General features: G+C 43.5%; 1 protein-coding gene across 2 annotated transcripts in view; it reads right to left on the bottom strand.

The window, feature by feature from the left end:
* HECA (hdc homolog, cell cycle regulator) overlaps nucleotides 1-6449 on the bottom strand; it is a 42858-nt gene extending 36409 nt beyond the window's left edge. Inside the window, exon 1 of one of the 2 annotated variants that reach the window (XM_028510481.2) lies at nucleotides 5863-6449. In XM_028510481.2, the coding sequence (XP_028366282.1) occupies nucleotides 5863-6133 (271 nt within the window). In that variant the 5' untranslated portion in view covers nucleotides 6134-6449. Of the gene's footprint in view, nucleotides 1-4575; nucleotides 5456-5862 lie in introns of those variants that run through there. The other variant, XM_036024787.1, reaches the window with a different exon arrangement.
* Nucleotides 6450-18427: the final 11978 nt, after the last annotated feature.

The raw sequence follows: 18427 nt of genomic DNA, 5'->3' as shown, positions 1-18427 counted from the left end.
AATGCTCTTGTTGATAGTGACCATATCTATATCTGCCAAGACCTTTCACATATATTTTTCTTATCTTCAAAAACACTCCCAAGAGTTGCATTTAGAAAATGGAGGCCAGAAAAGATTAAATAACTTGCCCTGAAGTCACTTTGCTAGTAAACTGTGGCACAAAGGTTTACAACCAGCTCTGTCCAAGCCACCTGCTTTTTAACTAAAACTTTAAAAATATTAGGCCTTACTTCTGAAGATCAGAATAATAGTACAAGCAGGATTTCAAAAGCCAATGTTTTTATCTTCACTAACTATTATCAGCTGCTAAAATATCATTCACCATTATCAGATATTTTGTTGGACCCTTGTTAGCCACCGAATCACCAAAGAACACAGAAGTCCCGGCAACAATAAATGCAGCCTTGGAAAGTCCCCCTACGAGTGGCAGCATCTGCTCCGGGCTGTCGGCCCAGATGAGGCCCTACTGCTGAGACGTTTGGAGCACTTAGCAGTTCTCCAGCAGGCCTTTAAAACAATAGAAACCAGGGACTCGAGAGGCCATGAGGAAAGGGCACTCTGGCCACAGCAGGGTCAGGCTGGTACAACCCTTCCATAGGGCCATCTGTCAGCACGTATTAAGAATCACAACAATATGCAAGGATACATATGCAATATGTATCCTTGGACACAGCAAGTCCACAGGTGAGGATTTACCCTAAGGAATTAACTGGAGAGTGCCCTGGGATGGATGAATAAGAACCTAAAGCTCAAACAGCAGAAGGATCAGATTATCCAAGACGCAGATCTATGATGGCATATTATGCACTCATTAAAAGTGGTGACACATCTGTAAATTTACTGCTTTGCTAAAATACCCACACAAATATTTTACATGTAGAAAGCCAATTATAAAATATATGACCCTCTTTTTCCAAAAACTAACTGTAAAAAAACATTTAAAGGCTCTGAGAATATATATTAAAATATTAACAATGGTGATCTAACTGATGGGGTTTTGTTTGACTAGAAAGTCAAAAAGAACTTTGCCCATCTTCTTTTATTGTCATTTTCTTCCATAGTGCCCATGACTGGCAAAATAATGAAATGACAAAGTATTTTTAATTAAATCAATCCCCTAAAAATACCAAAGAGCTGGTGATCAAACTCAATCAGAAGAGTTCACCCCCCCACCAAAGTTTTCCCTCGATATCTTCAAGATCTCTGAATTGTTCACAGGAGGACTGAGCTGCAGAGTTTCCACAGTTTTACCTCCTGTTTTCAATCTTTATAGAAAATATATATTCTTGGACTTGAAGGAAAGCTAACTTCGAAGCTTTCGTTTCTAGAATTTAAGCTCAGGTCCCGCAACACATCAAGAGATAAGAAGTAAGGGCCGTGCGTGAAACGCCATCAGCAGAGCACAGAACAGACCCCACTGGTCACACACAGCGGAAGAGACGAGCCTTCGACAGACGAGGCAACATTTTCTACCAGCGCCTCTTACAGAGGTGGACTGCAAGAGACAAGAGCCAAAAGGAGCAAATACTTTTAAAGATCTGACAAAAGTAATTTCTAGATAAGGCAAAAAAAAAAAAAGTCTTCCAAGACCACAGTGGTGCTCTACACACTTAGACCCTCAATAAATATTACTTGCTTCAAAATAGACAGCAGGCAAACACTCTTCCTTTTCCTTCCAATTGATAAACGTAATTTAAATGTAGTAAGAATTCAAGTAAACCCTAGAAGAAGAAACTATTTAAAATATACTATAAACCTGGGGTTATAAAAAAGTGTTTGGTAGCCTAAGTACACCAAAAAATACAAATCTTGCTTATAGTTGCTCCAAAAATCTATTTGTAAACAGATGGATGGATTCAGAACACACATTTCCATCAAGACAATGTTAGGAGGGTGGTTAACTCCCAGCCTGGTCCATAAAACCTATTTAGTAATTAGGGAGAACTATCCCATACCTGTGTTTTAGGTGCATGGCACTAGTGGTCTAAGTGAAGAAACCCATAATGCTAGGGGAGGAAGAGCGGCTCTCCTTTGCTCAGAACCAAAGGCTGAGTCCCTCTCCATACAGGCTCTCCAGCTAAGAGACCTCTCCAGGTCACACCCTCTTCCCAGGGGCAGCCCAGGTCCAAATACCCAGTCAGTAGGGGAGGGAAGGCTTACAGGTGCTGCCCCCATACCTCCAGGTTAAACACCTGCAAAGCCGTCCCAGCTCCAGAGCTCCCTGACAACTGCCTCACTGTTCAACCCCTTCCCCTGTGGGAGCCTGCTTCCCTCCTCTGCCACTGGAGATGAGGCCAGGAGCAGCCCCAGTGAACCTCCTGCGTGTACATCTCCATCTCAGAGACCATTTCCAGGATCTAAGACAAACAGTGAACACAGCTCATTTTATAACTCAGGCACTGTTTATATACACACACACACTTATACATACATATAATGTGTATATAATATCAATATATATTACATACACCATAGGTAGAGACAGCTATCTTACTACATATGTATGGGTAAGTACTATAATCTCAGTTTAAATATGCAGAAACTGAGGCTCAGATAAGTCAGATGACTTACCCTAGCTCATATGCTAAGTAATTTGAGGAGCCAGGATGTAAATCTCTATGTAAGCTCACTCCACCTCCTAGAATGAGTTAGGGCAGACATAACAGCCCAGGGATTATGGTGGCAATCAGGAATGAGTGGAGTGGTGAACCATGGTCATCCAAGAAACAGGAATTTATAGGACTTGGGTCCAGGCCCAATGAAAACCAGATACTATGATCAAGGGTTCATATATTTTTAGGCCTGGAGCAAAACAAAAACAAAAAAAGAAAAAAGAAAAAAATATATATATATCTAGAGAGAAATATCTAATAGAACCATAATTCCAGAATAAAACTACACATTTATAATCAACTGCATGATTACTGGCTCCTAAAAATAATGATTGGCAAATCTTGTCCACCTACAACCAAAATGCTACAATATGTGCAGACAGATGTTTACTATGGAGAGGGAGGATAGTGCTTCTACATCTTTTACTCCAATCGCTGCAAAAAGCTTCATAAATCTATATAAATAGTATCTGAAAATGTACTAATAAATGTCTTACTGGGGTATAAAGTCTTTACCATTAATATTCAACTTACCCAAGATGCACAACAGCAACCGGTTCAACTTCTTCGACTACAACCAGGCCAAGCTTCCCCAAGCTTCCCCTAGCTAGTAATCTGCTTTTATAGAATAAGTAGTTTTTTATACCTACTGACAAATAGAGAACAACTAAGAACTAATATTACCCCATGCTGGTGGCCACACTGCCCAAGAACTTACAAGACATAAAACCATTCTATAAACTCCAAATAACTACTCATACAAGTAAGTACTGTTAATGTGAATCAAAGTCATTAAGTTTGTATACTTGCAGCGTAGATCACATGTGACTTGAACAGCGAGAACAAACCTTCTGAAGTTTAATAGAATGTAGTTTTACTACATCCTTGAAAGAACTGTTTGATTTGTAATATTCATGATCACAAAATCTAAAATCACAGTTAAGTAAAAAATTGAAATACACTTAGAAATTCTGTAATAGTCCCATTAATGTCATTTTAAAATTCAAAATAATTAGACTTTATCGGCTGATTTTGAGAGTTGGCAATATCTGTTGTCCCTTCCTTTAAAGATTTACCAATGCCATTTCTTCCATCTCTATATTATAATGGATGGCTTTAAATGGTAAAACAAAAAGCATTTGCAATTTCCTTATTTACCAATTTTTGCACAGGAGGCCTCAGCATCTAAGTTCAGTTATCATCAACTGCAGTAAGAGTTCCTCAGATTAAGGTGGATCATTCACTGACACTTCACACGTCAGCACCAAGAACTTAGCATTATAAACTTCAGCTCACAACTCCGATATAAGTTAAGTTTGTTGCTTCTCTAATGCTGATTATGCCCATTTCTGTTAGGCCCATTTCTTCCCTTTGTCTCCTACTCAATTAATAAAACAAGCTCCAAATCAAAAATTATTTCACACAGATATATACAGAGCTGCTAAATATACCTGAGGGGAGTAATAACGGGAACATCATAATCAGATTAATGTTTACAAATGAGGAGATACCACTAGCCTAAGAGAAAAACTTCCTCACACCACCTTAAAGTGGTCTCTCATCTTTTGGACACAGAAGAAGAAACAGCCAGTGCAAAGCTCCCACAAAACAACAGGGCAAGCCACAACCGCTGAGCACAAGACTGCAAACTCCACGAGGACCAGCAGGCCCTCTCTCTTGATTACCCTCGTATCCTTTAATACTTAACATGGTACTTGTAACACTGCAAGTGCTCAATATTTTTTTGAATGAATGAATGACTTCTATCATTGTCCATCCCTTTTCTTGAGGAACTTTGCTAAAGCTCTTAAAAATGTAACAAGCCCTTAAGACGACTAAAATGAGAAACTGGGTAGGGAAAGGGCACTCTGAGCCTCACACTAAGCCTATAAGGGCAGCAATATAAGCAGTATTTTTCCCCCCAAGTTTACAGGCGAGGAAACTGAGGCTCAGAAAGACTGACCTTTCCAAGATGACAAAGTTCTAAATGGTTGAGCCAGGAGTCTGTCTTCCTTCCCCTCTGTCACATCAAAACCAAAATGAAGTTTAGAGCTAGGAAAACAAAAGAACATAGAGAAGACAGTCTGGCCAAATGTTGTAGTATCAAAAATTCACATATGCGATAAATTTGGAAATCTTCCTATTTCCATATTGCAGAGACAGAACCAATGGGGCCTGCCGTTCTGTTTCTAACAGGCAACACTTCATTATGGAGCTCTTCTAACGGCAGGTGCTCTGTTTAAAAAGGTGACCATCTACGAAATGAATGGATTCAAAAGCTGAAAGCTACAAGTAAAAAGCCAGAAATAAAGATCTTAATCTCCTTCCATTATAAGCTACCTACATTCCCTTCCTTGAAAAACTGGCTGACCAAAGGAATTCAAAGGAACTGTCCAAGTAAGTAAAGTGCTTGCACCCTCCAACAAAAACCTCGACTTTTGTAGTGACATCAGCAATACTGTCACATCTTCACTATTCCTGAAGTGCTCCCCAAAAGGTGCATTCAGGCACTACCTAAGATTATTTAGGCTTTCTTCCAAAAAGGTGAAGCAGAATTAAATAAACGATTATTTTTTTAAAACTCCGGGCTGAGAACGGAAGTCAAGTTCAGATTCTCTTCCTTCCTCAAGCGAGCAACAGAATTAAAGAGCACCCCCACCCCACCCACACACACACACATATACACACATGCCCTACAGTAAGAAAATGTCTCTGGGGCCTCTTCACCTGTGGTAATCGACACAGACAGCCCATATTTGCCGGGATTTTAGGCTCTTCACTTGGGGGTGGGGGCGGGTGGGACAGGGGATCACAGGGAAGAATGAACTGGTGCCTAAGTTTTCAATCGGATCATTCTTCTCAACTTGGGCAGCTCTTTCTTTCCTTCCTTCCTTCCTTCCTTCCTTCCTCCCCCCAGGCACGGCACCCACATTCGACTTCACCAGCCGGGGCACCACGGGCAAGGCCCGAGGGTAGCACTGCCGCAGACCGGGACCCGAACGCCCCTGGTAGTCTGGGGAGCAAGCTGCCCAGGACGCGCGACCGCTGCGCGGCGCGGACACCTGGCAAGGGCCGCGGATAAATTGTCGTCGTCTGGCACGGGGACCGGGAAGGGGCAGCCGCGGTGGGGCAGAGGGGCGGGGTGCGCACTTCCTGACTCTCGCATTGTCCACGCATCGCCCGCGCCACCCAGGGCCCCGCCACCGTGCGGTCCCCGTGGTGGAGGAAGTTGGCACTCGCCCCGTCTTACCGTTCTTGGCGTCGCCCGAGGCTGCAGCCCCCGCGGCGGCCGCGACGTTGGCCGCGCCAGTCCCCGCGCCTCCGGAGCCTGCCGCACCCCCGGCGCCCGGCGCGCCCGCCGCAGCCGCTCCGCAGCCCGCCGCTGCCGCCAGGGCCCCCCCGGCCGCCGCGCCCGCCGCGCCCGCCGCTGCCAGGGCCCCGGCTCCATTTTCCTGCTCGTCCCCGCTGCTGTTGGCGCGCTTGTTTTTGCGGCCGCCTTTACTGTTTTTGGGATTGGGCATCTCCGGAGTGTTCAGGTGCCCGGCGTCAGCGAAGGCAGGTCCCCGCGGCGGCGCGGCCGCTCGGGACCCCGCGCGCAGCCGGCTCCGGGGCGGAAAGAATGGAGGGCGCGGGCCGGCGGCTCCTGCGCCGCCCGTCTAGCCCCGCGGCCCGCGCCGCGCCATCCCCACCGCCGCGCCCCGCCCGGCTTCCTGGAGCCGGCGCGCGGCCACCGAGGTCTGTAGCCGCGCGGGCGCCGCGGGCTCGGGGCGCGAGCGAGAAGCTCCAGAGCAGGAGGGAAAAGGCGGGTCTCCGGCTTGTTTTGATTCGGCTGCGCTGACACGCTCTGGCCCTGCCCCTGCCCGTGACGACACTGGGGATTCGGCCTGGCCGCGCCCACCAGGTGACCTCACGGCGGACCGTCCCGCCCGCATGACGTCATGCCCGGCGCGGAGCCGGCCACCTTTGAGTGACGTCATGCTGGAGCCCTCACCGTGGGCCTCGGGAGCCCCCGGGGCGTGTGGGAACCGCCCTTCCTGAAATGGCCCGGAACGCCAATCCGATGGCATCTGAAGTTATTCAGTGGCCTCCTGACCTTCGTGTAATTGAGGCTTAGCACACTGTGGTCCGGAAAAACAGGCGGTGAGTAGAACAGTAATGGAAACAAACGATTTTGAGTTTCGGATTAATAATCCATTAAAAAGAACTGCCATTCAGGAACAGCCTGAGATTCAGTAATTTCAGGAACGGGGTTGAGTTCCTAGACGATGGGAATGAACTGCAGGATCCCCACTGGAAGCCATCACAGCCTAGTGGTGAAAGAGTTCATTAGACCCAGACCCACGGTCCAGGGGTGTAGGGAAATGTTGCCGGTGGCCTATAGGCAGGCCCTTCCTGGGGGGAAGCCCAACCATCCCTGCGGAAGAACAAGGGCCACGTTGTTCACAGTGGGCGAGTAGATGCTGACAGGTGATGAAAGGAGATTGCTGGGAAGAGTTGCAAAAGGTCCTTTTTTGCAACTTTTTCCAGCCTTTTTGCATATCAGCTCCTTCCCATCCCCCAGGTTCCAGCCCCAACACATCACTTCCTGCAGGATGATAGAACTGAGGCGCCTTCCCAGAAGAGCTATCAGAAGTATTAACTTGTTTATTCCCCTCATTCACCTCTAATTATTTTGTCAATATATATGTTTAATTATTTTGTATGTCTTTCTTACTCAAATGAAAGCTCCACGGGATTTTTTTTCTGTCCTGGGCACCTCGGTGAACAGCTAGCATATATTTGTTGAATGTATAAATTAACACCTTTGCCCATGAACTGTGGAGGAAGAACTATGTTAGCTGACAGTTTACAGTTTTCCCTCCTATAGGCGACCTCCTTTAATTAACCCAGTTCTTCAGTAAAGGCTCTGTGGCTGTGTTGGGAAGCACATAGGGACAAGCAGGAAAATACAGAGAAGAGTATCCATGCTCACCTAAGCAGGGGTTCTAGTAGGAAACTCGAGGCATTCACTGCAGGGTCTATAGCATGGCCTGGAGCTGCAGGGAGGAGCACCAGGTTCTGGGGAGCAATTGCTGGTTGGCTATTTTGTGCCTACATTTTCATGTCTATTTTTCCTCCACCCAACACCCTCTAAGCCAACAGTCCCCATCCTTTTTGGCACCAGGGACCTAGGAGACCTAGGATCATGTCCATCTTTTTCAGTGCAGAATCTAAAGTAAAGCCTGGCCCGCAGTACGTGTTCAATAAAATTTTGCTGAATGGAGGATGCTAGAAGCAGTCTTCTCCTGGCTACACTTGTCTGAACGTTAAAGTCTCAGCAAAATCATCAATTCTCTAGAAAGTCTTCTGTGACAACCCAAAGCTGGATTCATCCCCATGTGCTCCCTGTACCTTCCCCACCAGTTTGCATACACAGTAATGAAATTGCCTATTTACTTGTTTCTTGCGTGGGCACCCAATAGATTATAAGCTCTGTTATGTCAGAAAATATCTGTCTTAGTCACCATTGTATCCTTCGTACCATGCATGGTCCAGTGCACAGTACACAGTAGGTATTTAATAAATACATGACAAATACACGAATGAAGAATGGACAATGCATAGAGGGCAGATGCAGCAGGATTTGGTGGCCACTTTAATTATGAGAGATAAATGAGAGAGTTAAGTCAAGAAATTCTGAAAAGTGGAGAAAATGATCATGATTGTTTATTAAATGCAAACTTCCGGAGGAGGACAGTAGGAGCTGTGGACAAAGATAATGAGTTAAGGGGGCCCATTCAGACTTAGCCTAATTTCATTACTGATATTCCTCACTAAAGGTAACTGAGAGAACTCAAAATCTTCTGATGACTTTGGCTTTGGGCTTTCTCCCTCTTTTGTTTTATCTGTGTCTGTTTTTAAGTGGTGAGGATGAAGAAGCTTAGGTTAAGAAAATTGAGATAATTATCTCCTTGAATAAGCACATTGCTGTCGTGCCATATTGGATCAGGGTAATTCTTCATGTACCCTGCAGACAGACATTCACACCAGCTGCCTCCCACCTCTACATAACTGAGAGTTAAGAATTGGAAACTTTCCCACAAAAATATCATAATTGGCTCAGAGCTTACAGAGAGACAGCCAGTGGCTGTTCTTGTTCATTGTGTAAGCCACCCCCTTCTCATTCAAACTGAAACAAAATGAAAAGGAGGAGAAGCTGGGCCACTTCTTCCATGCCCAACCTTGCTAATCTATTTTTAGCCTTAGCCAAGCCGTTCTGATTTATTGTTACAAAAAATGTACCAAAGTCAAGATGTTAAAAACAAAATTTAGGTGGTTCAGGGAGTCCATTTCCTACTTCTCTACAATAATGTGGAATATCATAGGAATCTGCTTTAACCCTTTTCTCTTCCCTATTCTCCCACCATTGCTGAAGGGGAGGATTGCTTGAGAGAGAAAAAAACCTCCCTAAAGAGAAAAGATGGCAAACAGTGACAGAAAGCACCTCCCCGCAGATGCTTCCAGAAGGAAAATATGATGAGCTGTAGGAACCTGAGGAAGCCACTTTTCTCTGTATATTCACACTTGGCTTCTTTTTCGGTGATTTCCCTGATCAACTCGTGCTCAGAATGAACTTCAAAAAAATCGTACCTCTATCCAGGGTTTCTTTCCTCCAAACTTCATCACCCACTCCATCACCCAGGTCTGTACACAATTAAACAAAACACAGCAACAAATAAAGGTCATCAAAGGTAATTAATTTACACCCTTGAGAAAAAGGACAAGTTCATCTTCAGGGACAGATATGAACAAGTGGTCATTGTTTCAGCATTATCATCCTGTTTGGGTTTTTGCTTGATTGTGCCCGCATTCTGAATTCTTGGGGGACAACTAAATCATTCGGACTAGAGTTAGCCTGATCTCTGAAAGTCACTTCAAGTAAATATGCCTTGGACAATGTATGTTATCTCTATGTACCAGTTTCTTCTTCTGGAAATAGGTTCTCCTGTGCCCACGGGTTTACTTTGAAAATAGTGAGGGTTGTGATTCTAAATAACTTTGACAAAAATGGAACACTAATACAGATAGTAATATGGATTCTTCAATGCCACAGATCTGCTCTGCCATTCAGTTATTCCTAATTATTAATATTTTTCCCAAGTATGTACCCTCAGAATCTTTTTTCAGGCCTTTAGTTTGCCTTTTACATTATTTTCATAATCTACAAAAAGTCAGAATTCTGTTCTCTGAATTCAGTGACCCCTGAATTTGCTGCTTACTCCAACCTCAGTGCCACCTTATACTGTTGTCTGACTCGGCGTTAGCACTGTTCTGGACCCCCGTAATCTGCATGGGACTTTCCCTTCCAGAGACAGATCGAGTATAATCTTTTCCAAGACCAACTTCTCTGCATTCATTCCACTCAGTGCTCTCTTTTACTTCACACCTTCACGTGCTCACTCGGCTACACCAACGTTTTCTGAACTGTGGGTTGGTTATATTCTCTTGGCAGTTGTAAAATCAATTCAGAGAATTTTTATCAGCATTTTTTAACAACTAGAACAGAATAGAAATATCAAAATGCATTGCATGTAAGAATTAAGTATTGTTTTGTGAAACATTATTTTGTAAAATTTGGCTTACGCACAAACATGCACATATACACATCATATATACATATACACACACACACACATATACTTAGTCACGATGTGAAGTCCATTTCTTATTGTGGTGCAAGCAAAAAAAAATCTGAAAGCCACTTGCTGTACCACAGCATGCAAAATTTGATTATATAGGCCGTCTTCCCACAGTCTTCTCACCCCAGGAAGATCATTTCCTCTCTCTAAGTATATTTTAAATTCTCCAAAGATAAGCATCATATCTCCCATCCTTTATATTTCTTCCAATGAACCTACCATCACAAGTACTTTGCTTGCAAGTTCCACACATGTGCAAAAACAAACCAAACTCAAAGACCTGAAATTCTAATGGCAGAGGAAGTAGCAACAAACACATATGAAACAAATAAAAATTAACATACTATTAACCTGAAAACTTTAAGGAAATAAAAAAGATGAATACATTGTATTTTGTTTTGTTTTGGAGTTGGAGTGGTCCACTCAGACCCCAGAAGATTGCAGGGTCAGTGGAGATACAGTTGTCAGAGAAGGCTTCATGGGAAAGCTGTGAAGATCAGTCTTTTTAAAAGGCATGAAAACAAGAATGAGTATGGAGCGTACAGAGGAGAGGGAGGAGGATGCAAAAACTCGGGTGTTTGCTGGACAGAATTGGAAAACAGTCAGATCCCTATGGGCCCAGAGCTGCGGTGGACAGACAGTTCAGGCCTTGATAACTCATAAGGAAGCTGGAAGTCACCCTCCCTCTCTCCCTTCCTGCTGTCTTTTCTCCCATAATACGTAATTACTATACTATATATTTTTTATTTTTATTACTGTATGACATACTTTATGTTTATTCACTTTGTTTAGTGTTTGTCTTTCCTCACTAGAATGTGGGTTTTAAGAGGGTGAGGATTTCTCTGTTGAATCATCAGTGCCTAAAATAGCACCCAGCATATAGTACTATTCAGTACATATTTGTGGAATAGAAGAACATACTGAAGAACACCTCAAAGGAATAATCTAAACCAGACCTCGGAGGGGAAAAAGCCTTCTAAAACCACATTACTGTGTTCTTGGTAGACATAACATCCTTCCCCAGCAGCTAGCATAATATTTAAACCAAAGGGGGTGGCTCTATTAGAAGCTAGTTCTTAACAACAAGGAGACATATGATAGCAATATTTTCTTCAGGAATTGCAGTGGCCATGCAATTATCACGTTGTACGTCTTGTATTTCTGATATCTCCTCTGGGAGTGGCACTGAAAATTCAGATTGTTATCCCCTAGATTTCATCCTCACAATTCTCTGTGTTTCTTCCCAATTACATCAGTAGTTTTCGATGCTGCCATTCTAAAGCTCGATTTAACCACCATGCTTTGGTCTCTCCTTTGGCTGTCTGCAAGGTGTGATTTGGATAATACAGCCTTAGCCCTCCCTAAATACCTGTTTTAATACCATGCTAGTTATCCACTGCTGCCTAACAAATTACCCCACAATTTAGTGGCTCAGAACAACAAACATGTATTATCTCACAGCTTCTGTGTCGGGAACTGGGCATGGCTTAGCTGGGTCCTCGGGCTCAGGATCTCTCACAAGGCTGCAGTCCCGTCCTGTCAAAGCTTGGCTGGGGGAGGACCCCTTTCCACAGTCACTCTGGAGGTAGTTGGTAGGATTCAGTTCCACGGGCTGCTGGCTCAGGCCTCCCTCAGGTATGCCTCTGCATAGGGGAACTGGCTTCATCCAAGTGAGCCAGCAAGAGAGAAGAAGAGAGTGAGGAAGGCAGAAGCCAGTCTTGTTTGTAACCTAACCGCAGAGGTAACATCCACCCCTGTTGCTGGTCACCAGGGCTGAGCGAAGTCACCAGGCTGAGCCCACGCTCGAGGGGAGAGTTTTATGCAAGGGCCTGAATACACGGGGACAGGGACATCGAAAACCATTTTAGAAGCTGCCAACCACCAGTATGTTACTGTATTTCTTACAATCCAAATTTTCATTTCTAACCACTTCAAGTTTAGTTTATAAGACAAGAAGGGTGGATTATAGTAATCATTTCACAGTGTATACCTATATCAAAGCTTTTGCCTTGGTACGCCATAAATATACACAATTTTTACTTGTCAATAAGACAAGGAGAGTTAGAAAAGGTATAAACTTCTGGTTCTTCCTTTCTAAGTTACTGCGGGGGGGTGATTTGGGGGTTTTTTTACATTGTTGTTCAAGTATAATTTTCTAAGTTACTGTTTTAATGAATGAATTTTTGGTGATGTTGGCTGATTAAACTTCATTAATTTAACGTAACTTTTGTAAAATAATTGTTTAAAATTGTTTCAGTCCCCTGTGTTCAAAACATTATTGACACTTAGACACACAGTATAGAATATTGGACCCAAGGACCTGCTTCAAGGACAGTTTTTTAAGTGCTAACCAAGGGTATTGCTGTGCCTGTTTCTGGAGTTAATTTTGATTGAGCTCAAATAGAATTCTCTCCCAAGATTCCTCCTCCTCCTTTATTTCCGCTTAGAACAATTTCTACCAAGAGTATCCTGAGGAACCCTTGTTATATAAGACGTGCCTCTATTTCTGTGGTTAAACAAATCTAGAAAACACTTTTTTATGAGTCATAATATACATTAGTATAGTAAAGATCCTAAAAAGTCCAGCAGTAAGGAAACCTACTTACTCTCAACTTAGAATTTCCCAAGTTTATACAGCCTGTGAATCTCTTTATGTGTAAACCAATTAACACCTGCAAGACCAGAGTTCTGCTAAATACTTTGGGGGGGTGGGAAATAGCACCTTAGTGCAAAAAAATATAACACCCCAAAACAAAACCTAATTCCAGCATCAACATCCAAGTGAGTTGATGCCATGGTGAAAAGTCAGGTGAAAAGGCAGATACCAGATCCCCCTTGTAAACAACCAGTTCTTTAGAAAATGCCTTGGCAAATACCTTTAAAACTCTACAGTCCAACTGTTGTAATTATATGAATATATTAAGTATTAATTCTGAATAAGGTAAAACAGTTGAACATTCACAGCACTGCTCCCAGTTTCAGAAATATCAATCATGCTATCATTGTTCTGTTGAATGAAAATTAGTGTCAACAACCTGGTGAGGACTACATTTTCTAAAATGCAAAGACGTGTTTACCAATATTATAACCAGAAGAGACTTCCAACTCTTGTTGAGAACCTTTGATGTAATGAATACTATAGAAATACATTGCCTTGTACCCTCTTAATGTGATGCATTTTTTCTTTACATCATATAAATAATCAGTCTCACCTTCAGCCCAGTAGCAATAACTGTTATATGTGTTTCTAGAGTTAATTTTGATTGATACTGAATAGAATTCGCTCTCAAAATTTTCTTTCCTTCCACAAAAAAAATCAATCCCGAGTCCTTGCATGCAGATATGATACTGCATGCATTAAAGATGGCCACAGACTTGCTACTCCTCCCTTTAAGTGGTGTAGTTTTCCCCTGCCCTTGAATGGGGCCTGGGTTTGTGACTTGCTTTGACCAATTAGAAATGCAGCACAAGTGGTGTTGCTCCAGTTCTCAGCCTAGCTTTTGCTCTTACTCCATGAAGGCCAGTCAGCATACTATGAAGGAGCTTGAACCAGACTATGAAATGATGAGAGGCCACATGGAGAAGGTGAGAAAGACTCTGGCTAAACCCAAGTGAAGCAACTCTGAGTCCTCTTTTTGATGAAGCCCTCACCTTGGAGTCTGTCCTTGGCCTGCTTAGTCCAATTTCAGCAAGAATTCTGCTAAGTCATTTTATCAAAAATACCCACTCTTGGCATCAGATCACGCTTGATATCTTACCATCCCTGGTCTGCCTTCAGCAAGGATCATGCGAAATCAATTTAACCCAAATCTCTCTACCCCTGATGTTTCCTCTTAGTAATTTTCTACCACTGACCCCCACCCTGCTCCCTGGCTATAAATTCCCACTTGTCCTTGTTGTATTGAGTTGAGCCCCATCCCTCTCCCCCATTACAAACCCCATTGTAGTAGTTTCCTAAATAAAGTCTGCCTTACTATCTTTTAACCAATGTCATGAATAAAAAAATTTAAACAAAGGATTTGAAACATCTGGAAGATGGGAAGCCATCTTTGATGTTCTAGTCTCAGTCAAGTTCCTAACTTGGTGTTTCTCAGCCTTGGCAATTTTGCCTCCTGGGGACGTTTTTGGCTGCTACTACTAGCATCTAATAAGTTGAGGCCAGGGATGTTGCTAGAATCATACAGTGCACAGGACAGCCTCCGCAACAGTACACTATCCAGCACCAAATGTAGTGCCAAGGCTGAGGAATCCTTTCCTCGCGGAATGCAGCCGTTTGAGTCACCGTGGCTCCACCACACAGAGCAGACTGCAAAGAGGAGCCCAGTCAATCCACAGAATTGTGAGAAATACTGCATAGCTGCTGTTCTAAACACCTGTTGGGGGAGTTTCAGTGGTATGCTTTTGTTAAACCACTGAGGAGGGGCAGGGGAGGGAGCCTTGACTTAGCAGTGTTTACATTTGCCCATGGTCTAAATACTCCAACCACAGTCAATTTTAGGCTACCAACTAAGCCACTGAACTCAAGGCTGGAAAGAGATGTGAACAGTGGGCTCTACGGGCCAATAGGACTTGGATGCACTGCCTTAAGCTACTGAGGCAGCCTCCCGTGTACAACGCCTTTTTGAGCCTGAATCCTAAGCCTGGGCGTTCCCAGTGTTCAGCTGGCCCCTAGTCAGCGTTTCCTATTTGTATACCAGGGTCACATTGCTACTGGAAGCTTCTCCTTTAAATGACGAGATACTTATTCTACTGCCTTTCTATCTTGTGCCATTTTTTGCACCATTAAAACTGTCAAATTGGGAATAGTCAAGAGGCTCCCAGAAAAGATCGCAGCACGGACCCCACTCCGAAGTAATTCCACAACACTCTCAGATTTTAGTACTGCTGCCAGTGGTCTGATCGGGGGTAAACATGGCGCGCACTGAACTGTGAGTTTGCTCTGTGAAACCAAACGTCTGGACAACAGCCGGAGCAGCCAAGCAAAAGTGAAAGTGGCCGGGTGGGGGTGTGGTCTACCATGGCGAGTAAGGGCTCATGCTAGAGCATGCTTTGGTTCTGAAAAAAATGCTTTCTTTACAGAGAAAATTTCTTCCATCACATAAGCCCAAAACATTCTTTGTTATTTCCTAGAGCCGCCATTTCTCAGGTTTCAGGGGGAACACTAGATTCAGGTTCTGTTAAGAGTTATTACAGTTTCGTGGTTAGGTGTCTGCATAAAGCCAAACTTCCTGGGTTTCCGTCTTGGCTTATGAGCTGCGTGACCTTGGGCAACATATTCATGAAATAAGAATAATAATGGTATCTAGTTTGGAATTAAGATAGATAATTTTTGTGTAGTGCTTAGCACGTAGTAAGCTCTCAATAAACTGTAAGTATTATCATTTATTAGAAGCATTTAAAGTTCATGCTCACTATTGCTATTTAACTTTCCTCCTTCTAACTGTAAACAAGATTTTTTCCAAAAATCAACACTAGTTCTAAGCCAAGGATAAACCATTTCTAACACACCCCTCTCCTCTCTTCCAGGGGCAAACCACACCCTACTTTCTGTTGCAGGCAAATACAGTACTTTGCAGGGAACGTCAGAACCAGGCATCCCTGCAGGACGCTAAGACTGCAACAGAGCGCACTCTGGTGTGCACAGTGGGAAGCCAGGGTGGGAGGAGCTGATGAAAAAGTAATGCTTTGCCCAAGAATTCTGAGTGGATTTGTGTGGACATAAAAAGTTATTGCCAGCTACCGGGACTTCCAGCAAGATGCAGGAATAGGTGGACGCACCATACCTCCTCGCACAACGAAGAACAGAACAACAATAATTTACAACAATGATTTGCAGTCATAATATCAGAACTGTCAGAGGATTTATCTAAATGGAAGTCGGACAGCCAAGAAGTTGAAGTAGACCCGTACATCCAGACTGGTAGGGGACGACTAGCCGAGTGGGCTCGGGGGCTGGCGCGGGTCGCAGGCGCGCGTAGGTCAGGGGAAATTTGGCGCAAAATCAGCGTGACATCAATCCGGGGAGCGGGAGCGCAGGAGTGCAGCAGTGATCCCTGAGTACGCAAGCAGCGGCTGGGGGAATCAGTGGGGCAGCGACTGTGGACCAGGGCAGAGCTCACAGCCCAGAAGCCCAGGGAAGTGTCTGGCTCCAGGAGTACGGAACGGTCGCCATTGATCCCTCCTGTCCCCGCTCCCGCCCCTGCCCCCACATATAACGTCACAATCTAGCGACTGGGGCACCCAGCCCCGGTGAACACCTAAGGCTCCGCCCCCTACCATAACAGGAGAGACCAGACCGGAGAAAAAATAAATAAATAAATAAAATAATAGGAGAGACAGGGAAAGACAGAAGACATGTTTCCAGCAGAACAGATCAGTCCCCCAGGACTCATCGTTTTGAGTGACCAAGAAATAGCCAATCTATCAGATGCACAGTTCAAAACACTGGTGATCAGGAAGCTCACGGAACTGGTTGATTTTGGATGCAAATTACATGAAAAAATGCAGATTACCATAAAAGGGATGCAGGAAGATACACGGAGGAGAGCCAATAGTGAAAGGAAGGAATCTGAGTCTCAAAACAACACAGTGGACCAGAAGGAAGATAGAATCAACCAAGCAGGAAAGCATGATGAAATAAGAATTCAAAAAATCGAAGAAAAGCTTAAGACCATCAAGGACACCTTTAAACGTTCCAACATCCGAATTATAGGGGTACCAGAAGGGGAAGACCAACAAGTGGAAAAGTTATTTGAACAAATAATAAAGGAGAACTTCCCCAAACTGGCAAAGGGAACAGTCTTCCAAGAAATCCAAGGAGCGCAGAGAGCCCCAAAGAAGTTGGACCCAAAAAGAAACACACCAAGGCACATCATAATTACTTTAGCCAAGGTAAAAATGAAGGAGAGAATCCTAGAAGCAGCAAGAGATAAGGGGACAGTCACCTACAAAGGAGTTCCCATCAGACTGTCAGCTGATTTTTCAAAAGAGACCTTACAGGCAAGAAGGGGCTGGAAAGAAATATTCCAAGTCATGAAAGACAAGGGCCTACATCCCAGATTGCTCTATCCAGCAAAGCTCTCATTTAGAATGGAAGAGAAGATAAAGTGCTTTTCAGATAAGGTCAAATTAAAGGAGTTCATCATCACCAAGCCCTTACTTTATGAAATGCTAAAGGGACTTATCTAAGAAAAGAAGATAAAGAAAAGACATGTATAGTAAAAGGACAGCAAACTCACAATTATTAACAACCACACCTAAAGCAAAACCAAAAGAAACTAAGCAAACAACTAGAACAGGAACAGAACCACAGAAATGGAGATCACATAGAGGGACAGCAACAGGGTAGTGGGAGGAGGAGAGAGGGGGAAAAGGTATAGAGAATAAGTAGCATAGAATGTAGGTTGAAAATAGATAGGGGGAGGGCAAGAATAGTACGGGAAAAGTAGAAGCTAAAGAACTCATAAGTATGACACATGGACATGGACTAAAGGGGGGGAACGTGGGTGGGAGAGGGGGTACAAGGTGGAGGGGAGTGAAGGGGGAAATGGGACAACTGTAATAGCATAATCAATAAAATATATTAAAAAAAAGAAAAAGTTATTGCCAGCTACCAATTTTTTTAATGATATGATAAAAACAGCATTTTTGGAAGAATAGTCTGACAGTAACACTCAGGATCGAGTTTCTAGAAAAGCAAATTGGTGACAAAACTGGTGACAGGGAGCCAGCTGAAAATCTACTGCATCATTGCTGGGGTGAGATCATGAGAGTGTCAGACTAAGTGGTTAACAGGGAAAAGGGTGTGTGTGGCAGACATTATGAAAGAAGAAATCATAGGACCTAAAGACAAAACTCTTCGTTTTAATGAAACACCATCTCATCAACATCTTATTTCATGTACGTGAATACGGGGAATTTCAATACCTACAAATAAGCTGTCAGTATCTTCTAAGTTCATTGGGGTAAAAGAACCCAATAATTACTATGTTGGTTTATTTGCTTTTAAAGAACAAAATTAATTTATTATTAATCAAGACTTAACAATTCTAGGTAAAATTGGACACCTTGTCATTAAAACACATTGCCTAGTAAGCTGGATATCTTTTGCACCAACTCTGGATTTAGTCAACAATC

Source organism: Phyllostomus discolor, chromosome 4 (assembly GCF_004126475.2).
Source record: "Phyllostomus discolor isolate MPI-MPIP mPhyDis1 chromosome 4, mPhyDis1.pri.v3, whole genome shotgun sequence".
NCBI classification, from domain to species: domain Eukaryota; kingdom Metazoa; phylum Chordata; class Mammalia; order Chiroptera; family Phyllostomidae; genus Phyllostomus; species Phyllostomus discolor.
This window is presented reverse-complemented; position numbering and strand designations above follow the sequence as displayed.